The sequence below is a fragment of the Hemitrygon akajei genome, chromosome 18, assembly GCF_048418815.1.
Source record: "Hemitrygon akajei chromosome 18, sHemAka1.3, whole genome shotgun sequence".
NCBI classification, from domain to species: Eukaryota; Metazoa; Chordata; class Chondrichthyes; order Myliobatiformes; family Dasyatidae; genus Hemitrygon; species Hemitrygon akajei.
Genome location: NC_133141.1, coordinates 36,950,791 through 36,976,176, shown reverse-complemented (window position 1 = coordinate 36,976,176; position 25,386 = coordinate 36,950,791). Strand labels below are relative to the sequence as shown.

Here is a 25,386-nt window from a genome sequence, read left to right as displayed (position 1 = left end):
TCAAAGAGATCTAGATGACATAGCTGTGTTAGGCTTTAAATACTGTTCAATATCCTATCTCCTAAAGTGGAGCTGGAGAAGTCAGGAATGGGCCAAATGAAAGCAGGGAAAAGACTTGCAACAAAGGTCATAAAACATTTGGTATCAGAGTAGAAATAGTGACAATTCCGTCATCAGTGTACTTGGGGGTAGGGGTGGTGGTGAAGAAAAGGGCCTTCTTCCTTCTCTAATCCTGAATAATCAGTTCTCAGCACTCTGCCTCTTCCCAAGGTGTCCTGATCTCAATAAATGCCATGGCTGTCATTGCACTGAGATGGACCTTAGCCACTTCATCTTTGTCCTTTGGTCAGATGTCCATCACTTAGGCTGAGGACCACCTGAATCCTGCCCTCTGACCTCTTGCCTTCTCCAGGTTTATCCATTGCTACCTGTAGTTGTGCCATTGACTTTCTCATTTGTAACACTGCCATAATGTGCTCTAACTCATCCCTCCCACACTGACCAAAATCATGGTACTTTTGCCACAAAGACCAACTGGAACATCAATCCAGTTGACAAGACTAGTTCTTCCTACAAAGGGAAGTCTAACATCAGAATAGCAGTGATACTTTGAAAGGAATAAAACTACGTGAATCCCTGCAGTATCCGGTAACCCTGAGATCTATGTCTTGGAGGCCAATATCAGAGCATCTTTCAAGAGGGTGAACCCTCGTAAAGTGACAGGCCCTGATGGTGCATCTGGTAGAGCTCTGAAAACCTGTGCCAACCAACTGTTGGGAGTGTTCAGGGACATCTTCAGTCTCTCACTGCTACAGTCAGAGGCTCCCACCTGCTTCAAAAGGGCAACAATCATACCGATGTCCAAGAAGAGCAGGGTGAGCTGCCTCAATGACCATCACCTAGCAGCACTCATATCTACTGCGATCAAGTGCTTTGAAAGATTAGTCATGGCTGGAATCAACTCCTGCTTAGGTCAGGACCTGGACCCATGGCAATTTGGCCATCATCATAATTGGTCTATGGTGGATGCAATCTCAGGGGCTCTTCAGTCAGTCTTGGATCATGTGGACATGTCAGACTGCTATTTATTAACTACAACTCACCTTTCAACAGTCATACCCTCAGTTCTAATCAAAATGCTCCAAAATCTGGGCCTCTGTACCTCCCTTTGCAACTGGAGACCACAGTCTGTGCTGATCAGAAATAATATCGTTTCATTGACAATCTGCACTGGCATGCCTGAAGGATGCATGCTTAGCCCACTGCTCTACTCTCTCTACACCCGTGACTCTGTGGCTACGCGATCTATAAATTTGCCAATGACACAATGATCATTGGCAGACTTTCAGATGGTGATGAGAAAGCATACAGGAGCAAGATGGATTGAGTGGTGTTGCAACAACAACCTTGCACTCAACGTCAGTAAGACCAAGGAATTGATTGTGGACTTAAGGAAGGTTAAGTTGACGGAACACACACCAGTCCTCATCGAGGGATCAGTAGTGGAAAGGGTGAGCAGTTTGAAGTTCCTGGGTGTCAATATTTCTGAAGATCTATCCTGGACCCAACATATTGACAATTATAAAGAAGGCGTGACAGTAACTATATTTCATTAGGTGTTTGAGGAGAATTAGAATGTCACCAAAGACACTGGCAGATTTCTACAGATGTACCATGGAGAGCATTCTAACCAGTTGCATCACTGTCTGGTACGGAGGAGCCACTGCACATGATCAACATAAGCTGCAGAAAGTTGTAAACTCCGCCGGCCCCATCATGAGCACTAGCCTCCCCAGCATCGAGGACATCTTCTAAAGGTGATGCTTCAATATGGCAGCATCTGTCTTTGAGCATCCCCATCACCCAGGACATCCTGGTCTTCCTGTCAGATCACCGGCAGGTGGTAAGAGTGGGTTCCCTCACCTCCACCCTTCTGACTCTCAATACAGGAGCCCCTTGGGGCTGTGTAATAAGCCCCTCCTTTACTCTCTGTACACCCATGACTATCACCACCCACAGCTCTAATCTGCTAATTAAATTTGCTGACGCTACTACATGAATTGGCCTAATCTCAGTAACAAGGTGGCCTACAGGGAAGAAGTCATCTCTCTGACACAGTGGTGTCAAGAAAACAATCTCTCCCTCAATGTCACAAAAACAAAGGAGCTGGTTCTGGATTACAGGAGGAATGGAGACAGGCTAACCCCTATTGACATCAATGGATCTAGGATTGAGAGGGTAAACAGCTTCAAGTTCCTCAGCATTCAAATCACCGAGGACCTCATGGTCTGTACAGATCAGCTGTGTGGTGAAAAAGGTACCTCAGATGGTTGAGGAAGTTTGGTATGGACCCCCAGATCCTAAGAACTTTCTACAGGGACACAATTGAGAGCATCCTGACTGGCTGCATCACTGCCTGGTATGGGAACTGTATCTCCCTTAATCGCAGGACTCTGCAGAGAGTGGTGTGGACAGCCCAGCACATCTGTAGATGTGAACTTCCCACTATTTAGGACATTTACAAAGACAGGTGTGTAAAAAGAGCCTGAAGGATAATTGGGAACCCGAGTCCCCCCAATTGCAAACTGTTCCAGCTGCTACCATCTGGGAAACAGTACCACAACATAAAAGCCAGGACCAACAGGCTCTGGGACAGCTTCTTCCACCAGGCCATCAGACTGATTAACTCACACTGATTTGAGTGTATTTCTATGTTACATTGACTGTTCTATTTATTACTATGATTGCACATTTAGACGGAGACGTAATGTAAAGATTTTTACTCCTCATGTATGTGAAGGATGTAAGAAATAGTCAATAGACAATAGGTGGAGAAGTAGACCATTCGGCCCTTCGAGCCTGCACCACCATTTTGAGATCATGCCTGATCATCTATCAATACCCGGTTCCTGCCTTGTCCCCATATCCCTTGATTCCCCTATCCATAAGATACCTATCTAGCTCCTTCTTGAAAGCATCCAGAGAATTGGCCTCCACTGCCTTTCGAGGCAGTGCATTCCAGACCCCCACAACTCTCTGGGAGAAGAAGTTTTTCCTTAACTCTGTCCTAAATGACCTACCCCTTATTCTCAAACCATGCCCTCTGGTACTGGACTCTCCCAGCATCTGGAACATATTTCCTGCCTCTATCTTGTTCAATCCCTTAATAATCTTATATGTTGCAATCAGATCCCCTCTCAATCTCAATTCCAGCATGTACAAGCCCAGTCTCTCTAACCTCTCTGCGTAAGACAGTCCTGACATCCCAGGAATAAACCTTGTGAATCTACGCTGCACTTCCTCTACAGCCAGGATGTCCTTCCTTAACCCTGGAGACCAAAACTGTACACAATACTCCAGGTGTGGTCTCACCAGGGCCCTGTACAAATGCAAGAGGATTTCCTTGCTCTTGTACTCAATTCCCTTTGTAATAAAGGCCAACATTCCATTAGCCTTCTTCACTGCCTGCTGCACTTGCTCATTCACCTTCAGTGACTGATGAACAATGACTCCTAGATCTCTTTGTATTTCTCCCTTACCTAACATTACACCGTTCAGATAATAATCTGCTTTCCTGTTCTTACTCCCAAAGTGGATAACCTCACACTTATTCACATTAAACGTCGTCTGCCAAGTATCTGCCCACTCACCCAGCCTATCCAAGTCACCCTGAATTCTCCTAACATCCTCATCACATGTCACACTGCCACCCAGCTTAGTATCATCAGCAAACTTGCTGATGTTATTCTCAATACCTTCATCTAAATCGTTGACATAAATCGTAAATAGCTGTGGTCCCAATACCGAGCCCTGTGGCACCCACTTAGTCACCACCTGCCATTCCGAGAAACACCCATTCACCGCTACCCTTTGCTTTCAATCTGCCAACCAGTTTTCTATCCATGTCAATGTCTTCCCCCAATGCCATGAGCTTTGACTTTACCCACCAATCTCCTATGTGGGACCTTATCAAATGCCTTCTGAAAATCGAGGTACACTACATCCACTGGATCTCCCTTGCCTAACTTCCTGGTTACATCCTCGAAAAACTCCAATAGATTAGTCAAGCATGATTTACCCTTGGTAAATCCATGCTGACTCGGCCCAATCCTATCACTGCTATGTAGATATGCCACTATTTCATCTTTAATAATGGACTCTAGCATCTTCCCCACTACTGATGTTAGGCTGACAGGTTGATAGTTCTCTGTTTTCTCCCTCCCTCCTTTCTTAAAAAGTGGGATAACATTAGCCATTCTCCAATCCTCAGGGACTGATCCTGAATCTAAGGAACATTGGAAAATGATTACCAATGCATCCGCAATTTCCAGGGCCACCTCCTTTAGTACCCTAGGATGCAGACCATCTGGACCTGGGGATTTGTCAGCCTTCAGTCCCATCAGTCTACTCATCACCGTTTCCTTCCTAATGTCAATCTGTTTCATTTCCTCTGTTACCCTATGTCCTTGGCCCATCCATACATCTGGGATGTATTACCCTAGTCAATTCAGTTCTTCTCATTGCTGCTATCAAGGTGGTGGTACAGGAGCCTGAAGAGAGACACTCAATGTTCTTCCCCTCTGTCATTAGATTTCTGAATGGACAATGAGCCCATGAGCACTACCTCACTATTTTCCCCCTCTTTTGCACTACCTATTTAATATAGATTTCCTGAACAACAATAATCAGAATTAACAGCACTGGCATATGTCATTAAATTTGTTGTTTTGCTGCAATAGTACATTGCAATACATTGCAACAGTATATTGTATATATGTGTGTATGTGTATATATGTAGGCCTCCGTTAGTCTCGATAGACCATGGATTTGCACCTTGGAAAGTTTCCAGGGCGCAAGCCTGGGCAAGGTTTCTTTCATAGCTACCAGTCCTCTTCTATCACCTTTCCAAGGTCCACAAATTGGTAAACAATGGGCCAGTTTTAATTCAAAAGGATTTACCTCTCCACTTGTTCAGGCCCTTCCCACTTACATCCATGATGTTTCTGATGTCTTCTGTGGCTTTGGTGCTTCCCAGTTTTCTGATGCCAAACAGATCATGTTCAAATGGGCATCCAATCTCTCACCACCACCACCACCCTGCTCTGAGAACCTTTTGCTTCTTTTCTGAACAGAGGCTCAACCAGCCTCCACCACCACTTTCCAGTGCTTGATCAACACACGAAATGCTGGAGAATTAACAGTTGACGTTTTGAGCCAAGACCCTTTGTCAGGACTGGAAAGAAAGGAGACAAACCAGAACAAGGTGGTGGTTGGGGGGGGGGGGCTGTAGGGGGAGTACAAACTGGCAGGTGATGTGAGACCAGGTGAAGGGTGAGGAGGAATAAAGTGAGAAGCAGTGAGGGGGATAGGCAGAAGAGGTAAAAGGCTGAAGGAAGAGGAATCTGATAGGAGAGGACCATGGTCAATGGGAGAAAGGGAAGGAGGGGGGAACCAGCAAAAGCTGAGGGGGGGAGAGGGAATGCAGAAAGAAGCTGGGAGTGGATAGGCGGGAGGGCTGATGGAGGAGGAATCTGATAGAAGAGGACCGTGGTCAATGGAAGAAAGGGAAGGAGGAGGGACACTGGGGGGGGGGGGGGTGGAGAATGAGAACATAACCAGAATGGAGAATGGAAAAGTGGATGGAGAGGACAGAAATTGCTGGAAGTTGGAGAAATCAATGTTTATGCTATCAGGTTAGAGGCTACCCTTCCAATGCTTGCCTGAATTTGAATTTGTTCTCACTTTAGCAACCTTTTTTATGCCATGGACCCCTACTGTTAACGAAGGGGTCCATGAACCCAGGTTAGGAACCCCTGATATAATAATACGATACATAAATGGGCCCTTCAGCCACTGTGTTCTTGGGAACCATCTAATACCTGTCTTTACTCTTTACTGATTCCATTTCCCAGTATTTGGCCTCTCTTCATGGGGGGGGGGGAGGTTTACTTGCTCTTTGAAGTACTTCATAAATGTTGTGAGAGTCTCTGCCTCCACCATCCCTCAAGCCAATGAGGGATTCCAGTTACCCTCTGCATGAAAAAGAAATTGCCTCAGATCCACTCTATGTCTCCTACCCCTTACCTTAAAAGTGTGCCCTCCAGTTAGAGACAATGTCCGCTAAAGGAAAATGTTTTTCACACTTTCTTCAACCTTTATTCCAGTCAGGTCCCCTATCATCTGGAGGAGCTCGGCCGAGCAGGCAAAACCTATGGAAGGAAGTCAAGACCTTCCATCTGGTGCCATTGTGCATTTCTGTGCTTTTTCCACACAAGTGGGTTGGGGGAAGGTGGTACAAAATAATTTCCTACTGTAAACAAGGGATTCTGCAGACACTAGAAAACTTGAGCAACACACACAAAATACTGGAGGAACTCTGCAAGTCGGGTAGCATATGTGGAGAGGTATAAACAGTTGATGTTTTGGGCCAAGGCGCTTCATCAAAGTCCTCACTGTAGATGCTGTCTGACTTATTGAGTTCCTCCAGCATTTTGTGTGTGTAACTTCTTTCTATTCTATGTCCTTCAGGGCAGCGCAATGATGCAGTCAATAGAGCAGCCATGTTATAGCATCAGAAACACTGGTTCGATCCTAATGGTGGATGCTGTCCATGTGAAATTTGGATATTCTCTCTGTGACTGCATAGTTTTCCTCTGGATGCACTGGATGGCAGGTTAATTCAACACAACTCAAAACAGCACTGGAACAGGCCCTGTGGCCCACAAAATCTGTGCCAAACATTAGGCCAAAGTAAACTAAATTGTCCTTATCCAGCTTGTTCTTCCACTGATTGAACACTAGAGGGCAGCAGTAACGGGGGGACAGTCCCCAACACAGTACGAATTCGTCGCAGAGGCCTCTGCTCTCTCACACACCACCTCCGTGGTCTCCTCCCCTGGGTGGTTGCAACAGGTGACCTAGTTCTCACCACAACTGAGACAACAGAGCTCCCTCGCCGTTGGTCTCACCAATGAGCCAGTGAACTGGACTTGCAGTATTCTACATTACCAAAGTCCAACAGGGTCTGCGCACCATCTCGGCACAATAACGGTACGCAACAAGTCTAGGTGATAACACGGTACGCCGCTCCATCGCTATTGAGCAGCTAGCTGATGGGGGTAGACCTGCAGAACTTGATGTTCTTTGTATCCAGCAGCAACTTGTGATCATAAATGACAAAGAATTACACATTTTGAATGGACCCAGAGTGGCCGCTACATTAATGCGCACAGGCATCTTACCAGAAGTTAGAAAACTCTTAAATATGGATGATAGAAAAATGGAGGCCTATGTAGGAGGGAAATGTTAGATTGATCATCTTAGAGGTTACAGTACTGTGCAAAAGTATTAGATATATATATATAAATATACTGTAGCTAGGGTGCCTAGGGCTATTGCACAGTACTCTATAATATTGGTTAAAATAGGAAGGTGGTTGGGATACAGAAATAAGAGTACTTGGCGTTGTATTAAGCGCGATTTGGTAACTGGAAAGATTTAATATACACTACCGTACAAAAGTCTTAGGTACCCTAGCTACAGTATATATATACACACAACAGTATGTGTCTAAGACCTTTGCACAGTGTTGTATGTCGGTACTGTATGCCAAAGGGCCTGTACTGTTATAATTCGTGGTTGTTATGGACTTGGTGGGCTGAAGGGTCTGTTTCTGTGCTGTATCACTCGGAGTCTATGATTAGTCAATGCAGGAATGCTCCTGCTATCCTCTGTAGTGTAATCTGTTGGCACATCTCTTTGATTGTTAATACCATTGAGATTAGATGAGATAATGGCCTACAATTAGTCCAACTTTCAGTTTACTTACACGACCACTGGGTGGCAGTGCAACCTACGACAAAGCAAATCGAACACAGAACTGGGGGAATGAGATTTAGAATACAATATTTGATATCCTGTACTGTTCTACGTTTGCCCCAGGGGGGGACTCCAGTACTTGACATTATGGTTTTAGATAAAGGGTCACCTACTTCAGATAGATGGATGTTCCTTTTCTCAGAGGGTTGTGAGTCTTTGGAATTCTATATTGCAAATATATAACAGAGATCAATACAGCATTTGACATTTTTACCCTGGGAAAAAGATATTGGCTGACGTCAATTATCAACGTCTCTCATAATTTTATAATTTTTTAACAGGTTTTCCCTCAGCCTCTGACACTCCAGGCTTCCCCTCAGTCTCCAAGGTGTTAGAGAAAATCTGGCCTCTCCTCTGTGTCTAAGGCTCCAGAGAAATGTCATCTCAGCATTTACCCTGTCAACTACCTTCAATGTCGTGTATCTTCTCTAGACCTAATGTTTCCTCATGCAACTCCCCTTTCACCCAGGAATCAACCTAGTGAACTTGAATAATAGATAAAATAATCCAAACCGTACACAGTAATCCAGCTGGACTTTTGCCAATGCCCTATAACGGTTGCAGCAAGACTTCCCAACTTTTGTACCTCATCATCTTGCCATTAAAAGTGATTTATCTTCCCAATTACTTGTACGTGCAAGCTTAACTTTCTGTGTTTCATGTGCAATGTCCCTCTGTGTAGCAAATTCTCAGACTGTACTGAGAATATGCTGTGCCGTATGTGGGATGAGATATTAAACCCAGATGCAATCTGTTCTCTTTGCTAAAGGTAGAAAGCTGAAAGACTATTTCAGGAATTCTGTCTGGTGTCCCAACTGATTATTACAATAATTCCAAAAATTCGGTCACGCTCTTTGTGTCTATGAAACCTGGCTATGTAGGCATACATTTCCTACTCCAACAATAATAAGTGTCCTTCAGCAAATGCAAAGTGCTTTGCAACATCTTGAAGTTTTAAATGAAACCAGGTTTTCTATTTCACCACATTGGGTGCAGAGCCTCCAGTTCCAATGGTGGTTACATTTTACACATACTTCATAAGGGCTCTGAGATGTCCTAATATTAAAAGTGGTATATAAATGCATAAACAAGAGATTTTGCAGATGCTGAAAATCTAGAGCATCACACACAAATTGCTGGAGGAACGCAACAGGTCAGGCAAGAAAGGAATAAACAGTTGACATTTCAGGACTGATTGAGGGGTCTCGGCCCAAAATTACTGTTTATTCCCTTCCATAGATGCTGCCAGACCTGCCGAATTCCTCCAGTATCTGTGCATATATAAATGCAAGACTTTTTCATGCAAAATTAACTTCTAACAAAATATTTATTTTTTTCATTTTTATTAAAAATGAAATAGCTACAGCCATTGGGCATTTGAGGTACATTTATTCAATATATACTACATTAACCAGTAATGTACACCAAGGATTTTTGAATAAATTAAGTAATCAGGAATAAAACTCCATGCTCAAGAAAGATTTCACACTTAACACTGACACAGGAGGAGCATTTTTTTAATATAACTTATTGTGCATCTTCACATTTTAAGTCACGTGGTCAGTACTGATGTTGGTTGATTCCAAAGCCTTTACATTTTCCAGAATTGAAGCCATTTACAAATGGTCCCAAAATAATTACATCAAAATATTTACATACAGCCCCCACATAATATAGAACAGCTATCTCCTTCTCCATGTCTCAATTGCCAATTGAGTGGCAGATAATCTTCATTTGATACCTGGTAGTCAAAGTCACTGAAGGTCAGAGGTTAGAGCTTTAGAATTGGATACTAGCCCCTAAGTGGCGGTGGAGGACAATATATCAGGCAGGAGGTCATCACCCTTGATTGACATTGGGAATGCGGTCCACCATAATGGGCATTGGCTCAAGGGCTGAGATTGCCGATAATGTCCATCACAATTTTAATGAACCACCCCTGGAAAAAGAATGCTGTAGAATCCTGCCCCAGGTATTCAGTGCATTCCAAATAGGGAGGGGTAGAATGTGGACTGAGGGCTGGTGATTGGGAATGAGAAACTGTAGAAGCAAGATGAATAAAATAATGGTGGTGTTGCCAGATCAGTTTATGATAGGGATGCAAAAACTGCCAAAAATGACAAATATAATCACCACAGCTTTTTGTTTTACTCAGCATTTAATTTATTTCATTATAAAACAGACTTTTTTTAAAAACAAAAATAAAGGCTTGGTCAACTTCCAGGTCAATTACAACACATTCACAGTCCCAGTATTATATGTTCTGTAAAGAGGGGCAGAGTCAGTTTTCTTTAATGTTGCTGTGTTGAAGCTGCCAGCTTGCTATTCCTTGGCAGTGTGATGAAAAATACTGAATTAGAAAAAGCACATTCTTAAAGTGAAACAATAACTCTTTAAACACAGTAAATAGATATATGCATATATTAAATGTACCTTTTGCCTCTGTGTTTTGCAACCAGATGCTTGAAACAATCTATAACTGGTAATTTTTATTGTTTTTTCCACTCTGTATATTGCAATTATAAGATATCTACCTGGCATTCTATTGTACATAAGAAAACGACATACCCAGACGTGAGAACCCACCAATGAATGATAAACTTGTGCTTGAATGAAATGTTTTTATTTCCCTGTAACACCCATTTATATCACTTTAACTGGAGTAACAGTCCATCAGTACAAACACTTCATACACATGGCCTCAAAATTCTGCAGAGAGCACCCTTTCTACCACAGGGCAGTTTTAAACTCTGCAGTTCCATGAAGCTTTCTCCCTCCCTCTCTCTCTCTCTCAGGACTGCTGTAAGAAAACTTATTTAGATTTCAAAGGGGGCTCCAACCCGAGTGGTGAGGTGAGAGGGTTTGATGCAGAATTGGTTTGCAGCACAGTGGGATTGATCTCGTCTGCAGCGATTCAGTTGGCATAAAAGCTGTAGTAACCGGTATCACTTCCATTTTCCTTCTCGCTGCTCTGATTGGGGGGCGAGTTCTCGGTGCTTGAGGTATAGGGGGACACCTTCCTCCGTTTACAATCAACCTCATACAGTCCCGAATCAGAGGAGTCCGCTGACTTTACAGAGGGAGGCTCGAGCCAGGAAGAGTCCTCTGTTTCCTTGCTTTTGTCCTCTACATTGGGCAGCGTTGGCCTGGTATCACCTACAGGCCTGTACCAGGTCAGTGCAGAACTAGGCTTGCTGTGATGATACTGAGAAGGTCCCCTAGTGCCCCAGGTATTCCCTGAACTGAATGGATGATCTTGGTAGTAACCAAGGGCATGGGGGCTTGCTTGAAGTGGGAAACTTTTCATGCTGTAAGTCATAAATGCATTTCCTGTGTATTCAGGATCATACGTACTGAAATCCAGCCGGTTGGTGTTAGACTGCTGTACTGGTGACATGAACCAGCGGTGAGGGTTTGTAATATCTTCCCGGTGTTTGGATGTGTGGGACACAGTCCGCTCCCCATTGTAGTATCTACCCTGTGGCAGTGCATTCATGTACTGGTCGTGTAGGAAAGGCTGGTAGCGCGGGGCGGGAACCAACTGCTGGCAGTTCTGCTGGTCTGGCGGAGAAGGAGTTAGTCGGTCTCCTTCCGAGTTGGTGTATATTCTGAAAAATAGAGTTAGAGGGGCGGATCAGACTCTGACACATAAATGACGCCCAAGAAGCTTTTAGAGTTAACATCGCTTGACAGGAGTATGTGGAAAGTTCAGCTGTCACGTGCATCCAGGACACCACAATAACCAGGAACTTGCCCATCCCCATGGCCAAACCAGTAATTCCCATAAATTACCCAAATCCCTGTGTCAAGCCTAAAGTATTCCCAGAGTATTAGATATTGTGCTTGGGGAGGTTATAGGCCTTAATTGACGTCAAGCCAGCATCACAGTGTCAAGTACCGAGGTGGGGAACTCCATTTGAATTGAACCTGTGTTTCAACCTCAGTCACCTTTCCAGGGAGATTTTTTCCCTGTGTGACCAGTTGGGAATGTTGATGTTTCCCTAAAGAGAGAGAGGAGCTTCATTTCTAACAGGTACATTGAAACATACAGTGAAATGTGTCATTTGTGTCAAATCAAATCACTGAAGATGTGCTTGAGGCAGCCCACAGGTGTCACCGTGCTTCCAGCGCCAACGTAGCATGGCCACAACTTACGAAGCCTAACCCTTGGAATGTGAGAGGAAACCGGAACACCCAGAGGAACTCGCATGGGTCGCAGGGAGAGCGAAGAGAGCGGCAGGAATTGAATTCTGATCGCTGATTGCTGGCGCTATTGCTATGCTACTGTACTGTACTATGCTACGGGTGAACAAACTGATCCTTGCACTACATACAGCAACGAGTTCTTTAGTGGTAATGTGGGTGGATATAACTCTGAGCCTGCTGCATCAGTAATACACACTTGGCAGCCCTCCTCCTTAGGCTTATACCAATCAAAATGAGTTGCTGCATCCCTTGGGGTTTGAAAAGGTTTCACATTCTGTAATAACTAAATGGAAAGACCAGTCATGCATTTAACACAGTGGGCATTCTAGACAGAACAGACTGGGCAGAGGAGAGCTGAGTCAGACTCAAACCATCTCAGTTCCTGGATTTCATCACATAGTGCAGTGCTTGCCGTTAATGTGTACATGAATGGAGTCCAACTTAAATTGGATGAAAAGGGAGATGCAAAGATAGGGCTCAGGAAAGGTGAGGGCACTTCTATTCTATTCCCTGATCCCAATCTTCGATTTAGTCTGGCAGGAATCACAATCGGCTTTCTGCTCAAAAACTGCACGGATTCTTTTGAACTTTAAGGGATACTCACCTGGTCAACTCAAATTCTCAAACAGCAGCCTAGCCATCCCAGGAATCAGGCCAATGATTAGAATCCCAAGCCATGCTTTTAGACCATAACACATAGGAGCAGAATTGGGCCGTTGGGCCCATCAAGTCTGCTTTGCCATGCCATCATGGCTGATTTATTATCCCATTCTCCTGCCTTCTCCCTGTAACATTTGAAGCCCTAATTAATCAAGAATCTATCAACCTCTGCTTTAAGGATAGCCAGCAATCTGTGGCAATGAATTCCACAGATTCACCTTGCATCTTGCTCATTGGAAGTAGGTTGATGTGGTTAAAAAAAGTCAGTTCCTTTCAGTTTAGTGCGTGAAAGATAATCAGGATAATTTACAGCCTGTGTAGATGTTATTTGATTAAATATACTTACGAGTCAAAATTGTCTCGGAAGCCTTTTGCAAAAGGGTTGTGGTCTATTTTAAGTTGGGTGATCTGCAAGGGAAATGTTCCACAATGGTTAAGCAGAGGTAGAAGTCCCCTGAAACAACTACAGTGTCTGCTTGCAGCAGTTACATTGGACTGAAAGCATTTCTGAACTCTAACCCACTACAATGAAGGCTGGTTAGCTTTAATTCTTTGACGGAGTTTGTGGGGATTTTCACTCAATGAGTTAACACGCTTATTAAAATGTAAGTAAATTAAAAGTTAATATCTTGCTTAGGGTTTCATAAAGAAATGCAGCACAGAAACAGGCCTTTCAGCCTATCAAATTCATGCCAAACTATTATGCTGCATAGTTCCAGCAACCTGCCATAGTGTCATGGCCCTCCATATCCACCCCCCCCCCATCCATGTACTTATCCAGACTTTTCTTATATGTTGAAATTGAACCCAGATGTACCACTTCCACTGGCAGATGGTTCCACACTCCCACCACCCTCTGAGTGAAGAAGTTTGCTGCCCATTCCCCATAAACATTTCACCTTTCACCCTTAACCCATGACTTCTGGTTCTAGTCTCACCCAACCTCAGTTGCATTTACCCTGTCTATAGCCGTCCTAAATCTGTACATCTCTATCAAATCTCCCCTCATTCTTCTACTCTCCTTCACCTTAGGCTCATCTACAGGGCTGTAGGGATTGCCCATCACCCACACACATCTAACAACCAGGTTTGGCCTACCTTCCTGATCCTATCCCCCATCTGTGCCCACCACCTTCTCTCGTTCCACACCATTTTCCACCCTCTGTCTCTATTCCACCCACTCCTCCTCCTCCTATTTTCTTCCTTGCACATTTCCACCTATCACCCACCAGCCTCTTGTCTCAGGAATGGCCCCTCCTTCTCCTCCACCTGGCTCCATCTACCCAATACTCCCCCTCCTCCTCATCTGGTTCCACCAGCTCTTGCTCTCACCCCTACCTCGAATCTCTTTGTACTTGCAGTCTCCCCTCTACGTGCACACTTCTAGTGCAGGGTTTCAACCCACAACGTTGGCCACCCCTTTCCCTCCACAGATGCTGGCTGATTGGCTGAGTTCTTTGAGCAATTTTCACCCCTTTGTAATATACTGATGGGTCAACCTTGAATTTTACTCCGGTCTCTGGATAAGGATTGAACCATTTCTGAACCAAAGTGCTATCTAATGAAGTGTACTTGATAACTCCAAACACTCCAGGAAATTTCCCATTAGCTCTGAGGTAGATAGCTCTATCAAACATATACCAGCACCCAATATATCCCCATTTCCAATAAGTACATACACCACACTCCAATGATTGCCTTTGAAGTACCCTGACTGATAGAAATGTCTCATTGGACTAAATACTGATGGATGCAACTCACGTCTGCGTTCTGGTAGGCGGTCACTGCGATGAATTGTGTTTCAGGGAACGTGAACGCTTGCATTTTGGATGTGAGGTATGGATCTTCGGCACCGTCCTCTTTCACTTGGACAATGTGCAGCCGGGGCTGGTACTTGTGTAGAGACTGCAGTACAATCATCTGCAAAACAATCCCATGCATCAGTCAAGAGAGGAAACCATCATTTGCACCTCCATCCTGTTAGATGGCATAGATAGGGTGGGTAGATAGAAAGGGCCAACTTTTCCTCAGGCTTCAAATGTCATTTACTAGATGACATGGCTTTAAGCTGTAAGGTGAGAAGGGGAGAGAGTTTAAAAGAGATGTGCTGGGCAAGTTCTTTTTTAACACTGCGAGGGGTAGGTGCCTGGAACATGCTGCCAGGGTTGGTTGTGGAAGCAGACATGATATTAACATAGAAAACCTACAGCACAATAAAGGCCCTTCGGCCCACAAAGCTGGGCCGAACATGTACTTACTTTAGAAATTACCTCGGCTTACCCATAGCCCTCTATTTTTCTAAGCTCCATGTACCTGTCCAGGAGTCTCTTAAAAGACCCTATCGTATCCACCTCCACCACTGTTGCCGGCAGCCCATTCCACGCACGCACCACTCTGAGTAAAAAACTTACCCCTGACACCTCCTCTGTACCTACTCCCCAGCACCTTAAAACTGTGTCCTCTTGTGGCAACCATTTCAGCCCTGGGAAAAAGCCTCTGACTATCCACATGATCAATGCCTCTCATGATAATGGGAATGCAAAGAATGGAGGGATATGGAGCATGTGCAAGCAGATGGGATTGGATTCATTGGCATCATGGTTGGCACAGCCATTGTGGGCTGAGGGGTCTGTTCCTGAGTTGTTCTGTGTTCTGTGTGACTTTATGTGATGTATGGGACGAATATGTCAGTGGTAAGGAAGGGAAATTCAACGTCCATTCATTTTGAGAGGACTAGAATATAAATAGAAGGGTGTGATGTTGAGTCTTTATAAGGCGCTGGTCAAACTGTATTTGGGAGTATTGTGAGCAGTTTAAGAAAGGCTGTGCTGGCAGTGGGGAGGATCCAAGGAGGTTTATGAGAATGATTCTGGAAATGAAGGTGCTAATGCATTTGATGGCTCTGGGCCTGTACTCGCTGCAGTTTAGAAAAATGAGAATTTTATCGAAACCTATCGATTATTGAAAGGCCTAGATAGACTGGATGTGGAGAGGATGTTTCCCGTAGCGGGGGAGTCTAGGGACCAGAGGGCTCAAGCTCAGAATACAAGGATATCCCTTTAGAACAGAGATGAGGAGGAATTTCTTTAATCAGAGGGTGATTAATCTGGGGAATTCATTGCCACAGACAGCTGTGGAGGCCGGGTCATTTGGTGTATTTAGAACAGAGAACAGTACAGCACAAGAACAGGCCCATCGGCCCAAAATGTTGTGCCAGACCAATTAAATTTGTAATCAAATGGCCAACTAAATTAATCCCTCCTGTCCATATCCTTCCATTACCCTCACATTCACATGTTTATCTAAACATCCCTTAAAAGTCCCTAATGTTCCTCCCTCCACCACCACCCAGGCACCCACAACGTCTCCTTTCAACTTACCCCTCTCACCTTAAATGCATGCTTTCTGATATTAGACAATATGACCCTGGGAGAAAGTGCTGTCTGTCTACTTTACCCATGCTTCTCATAATCTTATAAAACTCTCAGATCTCCCTTCAGCCTCCACCACTCCAGAGAAAACAACCCTCTCTGCAATCTTTCATTATTCCACACGTGCCCTCTAATGCAGGCAGCATCCTGATGAACCTCTCCAAAGCCTTGACAAGCTTCCTATAATGCAGCAACCAGAACTGTACACTTTAAAACAGAGGTTGATAGGTTTTTGATTAGTAAGGATATCGCCACTCACCTTGAGGGGCAGCGATTGTTTTAGGAAGGGCGACAAGTCCTGTTTTTTTTAAATAAGCTGCATTACTTAGAAACTTGTTGCTTACCTGAGTGACGTTGTTGGATGCTCCTTTGTTATTGGTCAGCTTTAGTTTACCAAAGGAGATTTCCTGGCGCATCCAGTGAGCCCCTGTGTTCGGAGAGTCTGGGTGCATGTACGTCCGATTACCTGCATTGGGAGGAATATGTGCCCAGAACACAAAGTCAGTCACCAGGGAGATGTAGTGCACTTCCATCCCGACTGTGAAGAATTACTTGAGATCCTAATACAGCTCCCAAAGTGTAAAGGAAATTTATTATCAAAGCACATACTGTATGTCGCCATATACTACTCTGATTCATTTTCTTGCAAGCATTCACAGTAGAACAAAGAAATGCAATAGAATCAATAAAAAAAACAACCAATGTGCAAAAGTAGACAAACTGCAAATAAAAACTAAGTAAATAAATAATACTGAGGACTTAAGTTGTAGAGTCCTTGAAACTTGTAGAGTCCACAGACCGTGGATTCAGTTTAGTGTTAAGGTGAGTAAAGTTATTCATCTTTGTTCAGGAGCCTGATGGTTGAAGCGTAACAACTGTGTCTGAACCTGGTGGTGTGGGACCTAAGGCTTCTGTACCTCCTTCCTGATGGCAGCAAATAAAAAGAGAGCACGGCCTGGACGGTGGGGTTCCTTGATGATGAACGTTGCTTTCTTGTGGCAGTGCTCCACGTAGATGTGCTCAGTGGTGGGGAGGGCTTTTCCTGTGATGGTCTGGGCCGTATCCACTACTTTTGATATACTTTTCATTTCTTGGGCACTGGTGTTTCCCCTATTGCCCTTTGTAAGAACTTGCTGGTGACAAATTGACTCATGTTTTACTACAACATTGCCTACAAAATGTATTTTGGGATATCCTTAAAACATTATTCTATATAAATTCAAGTATGCCTTTCTCTCAAATGAGTGACTCAGAAAGGAGATGAATGCTCGAATTAGCCAAATTTTAAATGAGTCAATGGTACTTCCAAGAAAGCTACTAGCTAGTTTGAAAATTAACAAGCCCCTACACCTAATGAAGTCTATCGCAGCAGTGGGTAACCTTTTGGAAAGTTATTTCAATTTTTCTGCTATTTTCTCATTGCCATATTGTATCTCCATATCCTAGTGTGGGAATGTTTTTAAAACATAGAACAGTACAGCAAGCACAGCGCGATGTTGTGCTGATCTTTTAACCTACTCCAAGATCAATTTAACTATTCTCTCCCACATAGGCCTTCTTTCATCCATGTTCCCAAGAGTCTCTTTAATGTCTCTAATGTACCTACTTCTACCACCACCCCGACGGTGTGTTCTACACACCCACCACTCTGTTAAAAAATGTATCTCTGACACTCCCCCCATATTTTCTTTTTGTCACCTTAAAAGTATGCCCTCTCATATTAGCTCTGAGAAAATGTCGCTGGCTTGTCCACTCTATCTATGCCTCTTATCATCTTGTGCATCTCTATTAAGTCACCTCTCATTCTCGTTCGCTCCAAAGAGAAAAGCCCCAGCTTGCTCTAATCCAGGCAGCATCCTGGTAAACCTTCTCTGCACCTCTCAAAGGTTCCCACATCCTTTCTGACCAGAACTAAACACAATTCTCCAAATGTGGTTTTATAGAGCTGCAACATCACTTTGTAATGAACTGCTGGTTAACGCAAGATAGGATATGGGTTCTTTGCTGAGTGATTTTTAGGCCAAGTCACTCTATGGTCACACTAGCTGAAGCCCTATGCGGTTGCCAACAAGGTACAGTGAAACTAGTTGGCCTTCCTACTTCAAACCCTGGGGCAACACCAGCAAATTCCCCTTGGGATCACAGGCAGTGGGGTGAAGGTTTGAGTCAAGGAAGCAACACTGCTTTCTCCAGGTATCAAAGGCTACCAATAGTCAGTGTGATTCAGCCAAGTGTGTGTGTATTGTTGGAAACACAGCAACCACATTGCACACATTCAGTTTCCGCAACCATGGGCTATTATTATTAACTAATCTGCTATTTGTCAGGTTGTTTGAAGAAAAAACAATGGTCTGAAGAACAGAGAATCCAATCCCTAAAGCCTTCTTCAAATAGAGCCATTTTAGTTTATACACTATGTACAACTTTGTCGGATGTACTTTTGTGCCTGAACCTATACATTCACTCAACGTCCCTGCCTGGTTCCAGGAATGCTGATTCCACCATGAAAATTTGGCAAAGAAAATTCTAAGGATTTGTAATTCAGAAATAGGACAGCAGAATCTTCCACAGGGTTGTAGTGTTTTCTCGCAGACAGGGCAGTCTTGTGGATGGATCAGCAGGTCGGGCAGCACCTGTCAAGGGGAATGGACGGTGTATGTTACATATCCAAACTGGTCATTTCCAATGAAAGACAGAGGGGATTAGCCAGTATAAAGATGTGAAGGACAGGTGTGGGGCAAGGGATAGGTGGGTCCGAGTGAGGAGGGAAGAGTGGGAATAGCAACTGAGTCTAGGAAGTGGCAATGAGTGGTAGAGGCAAAAAAAGGGCTGCTGAGGGTGGAATCTTATAGGAAAGAAAGGTGAGGCATGCAAAATAATAAGGGAGATAGGAACAATAGGGGGAGGGGACCCAGTGGAAGGAATTTGAGGGTGATGGGCAGATTGAGTGGGTGGAGGAACGGAAAGCAACCGGCAAATGGGGTCTGGGGTGGGCGTATGAGGAACTGGGTAGATCAGGAGAGGAATTGGAGAAGTCAATGTTCAGGCTGTCAGGTTGTGGATTACCCAGGCAGAATATGAGGTGTATTTTCCATTTAGCCTGCAGCAGGCTGAGGTGATACATCAGTATGAGAATGGAGAGCGGAATTAAAATGGCTGGGAAATGGCAGCTCCGGAAAGGATAATTTGGTGCCATTGGCCTTGTGACATACCCCTTCCTGAAGGGTGTTTACTGACAAGGGCGCTGAGGCATCCAGTGGCTACTGTACAGAGGAACAATCGGAGTAATTGTTAAAACGACAAAGAACTGGCTGGAAAATATTACAGTGCACTAACCACTGGGAGACCTCACCGTAGCTGGAAAAGTCATGAGTCATTGAAACTGTTTAAGTGTCTGAGGGACATTGAAAACCCACTGGTGTTGTATGGGTATGTGGGGTAAGTGTTGTGGGAGTGAATTTAATACTAAACCACTTAATAGATGGGTTATTCTGCCTCATGTATGAAAAAACTTTCAGTTGAGGGCCCTGTTACCCTACGCTCACGCTGCCAACTCTATAGCGAGATGCAGCTCCAGAATTTCCACCGTGGAATCGTAATCATACTCTGACTGTTTGATTGCCCCCCAACTTGCAGAGACGAATCAAACCAATTTTTGACCCTTTCACCGCTGCTCTGAATTACCCCCCCGAGTAGTATTAGTAGTAGTGCGTGTCAAGAGTCGATTATGATGTTCTCCTAGGAGACGCCTTTTGGTGCTTTTTCAGGCAGCTGTAGAGGCTGATCTGGGATGGACATATTCTGAGAGGCTTTCAGACCTCTGAACCCTTTGCCACTTGCTGATTGCCTTGGGGTTCAATCCAGGACGATCCAAGTGCTTAGCTCTGAGAAATTAGTATAAACCAACAGTGCCACAGGCTACACCTGACCAAAGCATTGCACTCTGCTCTGTCCATGTAGGTACAACAGGTAATTAGGAAAACTGGTTACTGTTCATTAATTAGGGAACTAAAATACAAAAGTTAGGAAGTTATACTTCAGTAATAAATAAGCTGCTGGGGGAACTCAGTGGATCAAGCGGTATCTGTACAGTTCCGCTCCATAGATGCTGCCTGACCTGCTGAATTCCTCCAGCACTCTGAATCTGTGTACCACTTTACTCGGTGTACATCTGCTCGTTCATCAGCCAATCATATGGCAGCAACTCAATGCATAAAAGCATGCAGACATGGTCAGGAGGTTCAGTTGTTTTTCAGACCAAGCATCAGAATGGGGCAGAAATGTGATCTAAATGCCTTTGACCATGGAATGATCGTTGGTGCCAGATGCGTATCATAGAAACTGCTGATCTCCTGGGACTTTCATGCATAGCCGCCTCTAGAGTTTACAGAGAGTGGTATAAAAATCAAAAAATATCCAGTGAGTAGCAGTTCTGTGGGCAAAAATACCTTGTTACTGATAGAGGTCAGAGGAGAATGGACAGATGGGTTCAGACTGACAGGAAGGCGACAGTAGCTCAAATAACCAAGTGTTATAACAGTGGTGTGCAGATGAGCATCTCTGAATGCACAACATGTCACACCTTGAAGTAAAGTTAACCTTGAACCTCACCAGTACTAGACTTCCAGTAAGATGGTGGCATGCTTGGACTATAGGGCTCACCAAAGGTGCTTTTTTTTAATTTAAAAAATTTCTACATTTGCAAGACACTGCTAGACATGAAGAACTTCAAATACTGCAGGTCTATCCCATTAGCAAGGTGCTGTCTGGTAGAGAAGCTGGAGGAGCTGGGCTTAGCATGAACCATGCTACTGCCCGCCAGAGAGTCGGAGGAGTTGGTATGTGAAGGCAGTGTACAGCCTAGCAGCAAATAATTGCCCTAGTCGTTTTTTTTTGTGATCACCCTGTTGGGCATTGGCAATGTGGAATGCTGCACGGCATTATTGGGAGGACCGATGGCTGGGGAGCTGCACGGCCTCGGTTGTAGCGTGACTGGGCCTCATGCCATGGTGTCACCTGTTGAACCCACTCAGGAGAGGTGACACCGGAGGCAGTGTGACATGGCATCCATGGTGGCATTGCTGATGCCCTGCAGTGTTCGTTTGGGCTATATTGTAGCGATGTACTACATACTGAGCTAGAGACGACACGCAGTCGGTAAGTCGTTTCGAGACTAGTTTATTCAAACTTCGTGGCGCTGGCATTTAATCCCTAGCGCCCGCCCTCTCCGGGCGGGAATGACGTCAGAGGTGCATTACCAAAGTCTCTCCCCATGCGCTGGCTATTTGTGAGTCGGTTCACCTGCGCAGAAAGTGGGTCGCCACAATATTATATTTTTTGTGTGACTGTATGTTTATTGCTGTCTGTTATGTGCCTTGTGCTGTGTATGACTATTGGGACTGTGTTTTGCACTTTGGCCCTGGCGTAACACTGCTTCATTTGGCTGTACTCATGGGTATTCATGTATGGTTGAATGACAAGTAAACTTGAACTTGGAACTTGAGGGTACTGATTGTATGTTCCTATCTACCTTTGCATCATCTGTGTGTTTAAAACCATATCTTTGCTATATTCACCCAAGTTATTGAAATAAATATTTTTTAACGAATTGAGAGCCCAGCACCAATCCCTGTGGCATACCACTTGGTATATCTTGCCAACCAGAAAAAAAATTTATGTCTCTGCTGTTTCCTGTTAGACAACCAGTCTTCTATCTCCTACACCACAAACTTTTATGAACCAAACTAAAATGTACTTTTGGTAATCCATCTAAAATAATATCTACTTTGTTCACGTGCATCACTACCTCAAATTCACTGAGGGTGGCCAAATAAAGTTGGCAGTTACCTTTTGAAATCCACGTGCATTTATTAATTTTTGGATGAATTGCTATCATCCAAGACATATTCAGTCTATTGCCTGTCAGGTGACTGATTCCAAGACATATTCAGTATCCTTCTTATTACATGTTACAATTACACCAATATACCTTTCCAATGGGTTCTTTCACACCCCTGTAATCCCTTCTACAAATTATTTTACAGTGCTTGCCTTAGATACAAACAATGCCATAGTGGAACTTTTTAATTTTCAGGCATGGAATGCACAAACTATGAGGGGCTAGAAGTAGAGAGGAAAGTCACAGGAAGCAAAAGATGTACAAGTCAGTCCCTACTTCAGTTGAATGTTATACCATGCAAAGTATTAAACACTAAATAGAATCATAGTGAATAAACATTCAAACCAAATTGGAGCCAAGTTGTTTGGTGGCAATTGTGGGGAAAGATATTTTTCTCTGCCTCTCTTCCCCAAAAAAATAAGGGTAGTGATTTGGAAATGTAAAAGCTAACTCTGATTATGTCAAGTCATTGTGATGATTGTTCAGCCGAGGTGGGTAGATAAGAGTGCAAGAGAGAGAAACCATAATCTAACAGAAATGAGGGTGACTTCAGAGAGGATTAGGAGGCGGTGCAAGGTGCTTCTTGGTTCTCGGTTTTCTGGTATAATCTGGTGTAGTCCAGCATCAAGCAACTTCAGCCGTGAGGTTACATTAGTAATTGATATCAGTGTGAAAGACCATGGCTGGTCAAAGAGGATGTAAAGAGAGAAGTTGTTCCTATTAGTGATTAGGGAACAGATTCAAAGTGTACAAAGAGGCAGAAACAGCAATCAAGCCTTTCAGGAGAGAACATCTAAGGGACAATAAAAGCTTTATGTGTTCGGAGCAGGAGAATGGCACTAGCCGGATTGCTTCAGCAGGTGCTAACATAGATTTGATGGGCTTGACAGCCATCTTCTGTGCTGCGACAATCATAAATTACTAGTGGTTCTTTAGAACAAGGTCACCCAGCAAAAAATAATTTTTACGCGAACCATTCATTCTCAGTAATTTCAAGTATTTTCACCACAGATGACTGCACTAAACACTGGTTCAGATCACGTGTTTGCTGATTGTTCAGCAAAGTTTTGGTTTGCTTTGGTACTCATTTGCTCAGCAGGATGTGTTAACCATGGCTCACTCTGCTCTGCTCTCACCTCAGGGGGGTGTGGTTTCATGTCCGATGCAAAATATCTCAATACCTCAGTCTTCTGAGGCACTTTTCAAATGTGATGTTAAACTGAGTTCATTTAAATAGAGTAGTTGTTACTAATGTGCTGAACATAGATTCATGGAAACAAGATTTTGTTCAGCGATAAAGGGAAACTACTTTCCCAGAGAGTAGTGATCTGTGGAAGTGTGTACTCCTGGAAGCTGGAGAGGCTACCTAAGTAAATAATTTTAAAACACATATAGATTTTTGCCTAGCTGGGGAATTCAGGATTATGCGGAAAAGGCAGCTTGGTGGAGCTGAGCCCACAGGCAGATCAGCCATGATTTCATTGGATGGTGGAGCAGGCTCGATGGGCCAGATGGCCGACTCCTATTCCTGTATATTATGTTCTTATGAATAATATGAACATTGTTGTCTATGGGAGTATGCGGGATTAAACTAGCTGATGGATTTCCTACATTATATTTGCCGAGACTCCAGAAATATTCCACTGCTTCTGAAGAGCTTTGCATGGAAAAGTTCGGGGCTGCGAAAGGCTGTAAAGCAGAATTTTACTTTCATACAGATTGGAGATGGGGTGTTGGTGCTGTGGGGCTCAGGTTTAGTCTTGGGTCTGTGATAGGTTAGACATAATCTCAATCAGAACAGAACGCCGACCAGAATCGGGATCTCTGGTCACCGAAGAGAGCTTGCCTGTCATGTCTGATGTGTCAACATCAGCAGTATCTGACATTGTGGTTGAAGAGCTAATGACAGGCTGTCTGATGTCAAGATTCCGAAGTCAGATATCAAACAGAAGCAGGTCTGCACAACTGAGGAGAAATTCATTTGAAGCACCCACAATAAAAGCAATTTATAACTAGCAATACTGAATAAAACAACACCAATTATCAATGTGCCAGATACGATTAAAGCTTATTAACTACATGAGCCAAAGTAAAACCAAGATGTTCATTATCTCAGTGCATAATTGTGGAGCCAATATCACAAGCATATAGTAAATTGTGTAAAATCTAAAAGGCGGGATTATTCACGCCGTGTGGATAGTCCTTGAGAACCTCACATGGTAAAATACTGAACGTCAGAAAATCTAAGGTTGCCTTCCTCTCAGGAACAAAATTCATTCCCCTGAAGGCGACTGTTGGCCAGGTACTTGAGCCCAGAAGTGCCGACAGCCTAATTCAACCTGTGCTGCAGAGTGATCTGGAGTAGAAACTCAGTACAGATCTCGGGCCCTGTCCCTCATCCCTCCAATACTGATGGTACGGTCTTCATCCATCCAGCATCTGTCCTTTGGCTCCTCCAATTCACTCTCACCATCTTTTGGCTTTAACTGAAGCACATTCTGAACGGTTTGCACTCTTAAATTAAGCTTTTTACCAACACCTCAACCTTGTCAGAACTTTATCCTCCATTGAGTATTGCCCTATATTTAAATACGGGTTACTCTACTGAAGTAGAGCTTAAATCCTTAAAATGTGTATCATCTTCCTATCCTCAGGACCTTCACAAGCCAGGAAAGGTGCTTTGGATCTCTGTTACAGGCTGCAATGAATGGGATTTAGTTTGGAACTTTGAGACAATGGTTGGAGCAGAAATGCTTTTGAAATGCATAGCAGAAATTTTTTATGACCTTCCAAATGCCATCATGCACTAACACTGAAAGTTAACCATTACCCACAGATATAAATATAAAACAGTATACATCTGAATTTTCCTATTGTATATGTACATCAATGCATAAAATATACTGACTGAAATCACCAAGACATGTTTGATTGTATAACATAATTATGAATGTATCAAGCTCTGTGCATTAATGTCTACTGCCTTCTAGAAACTCATAACAAGGCAGCATTATGGTATGCCTGGACCAAAGATCAGTTTGTACTTTGCCTTCCATGTGGCCGAATTATACAGTACTTGCAGTAAGTATCACCATGAATAGACAGTCCTCCTGTCTGTAGCACACTAACCTTGCATATTGCCTTCTGCTTTGCCACACTGCACCCACTTTCCTCCCTGGTACCTCCAATGATGCTGATCTGCCAGGACAACATCCACATAAATATTATAATGAGCAGAAGGATCCAGCCCCGTGATGTTAAAACTCAGGAAAGGAAACATCCGCCTGGAAGAAGAGGGAAATAAAAATACAA

At 43.8% G+C, this 25,386-nt stretch overlaps 1 protein-coding gene across 1 annotated transcript in view; it reads right to left on the bottom strand.

Annotated features, from left to right (window-relative positions):
• Positions 1-9,274: 9,274 nt before the first annotated feature.
• tbx21 (T-box transcription factor 21) overlaps positions 9,275-25,386 on the bottom strand; it is a 37,831-nt gene continuing 21,719 nt past the window's right edge. Inside the window, exons 2-6 of the mRNA XM_073071408.1 lie at positions 25,204-25,358; positions 16,520-16,641; positions 14,506-14,664; positions 13,091-13,152; positions 9,275-11,486 (exon numbers count right to left, since the gene is read on the bottom strand). Coding sequence (XP_072927509.1) covers positions 10,793-11,486; positions 13,091-13,152; positions 14,506-14,664; positions 16,520-16,641; positions 25,204-25,358 — 1,192 coding nt within the window. The 3' untranslated portion in view covers positions 9,275-10,792. The remainder of the gene's footprint in view (positions 11,487-13,090; positions 13,153-14,505; positions 14,665-16,519; positions 16,642-25,203; positions 25,359-25,386) is intronic.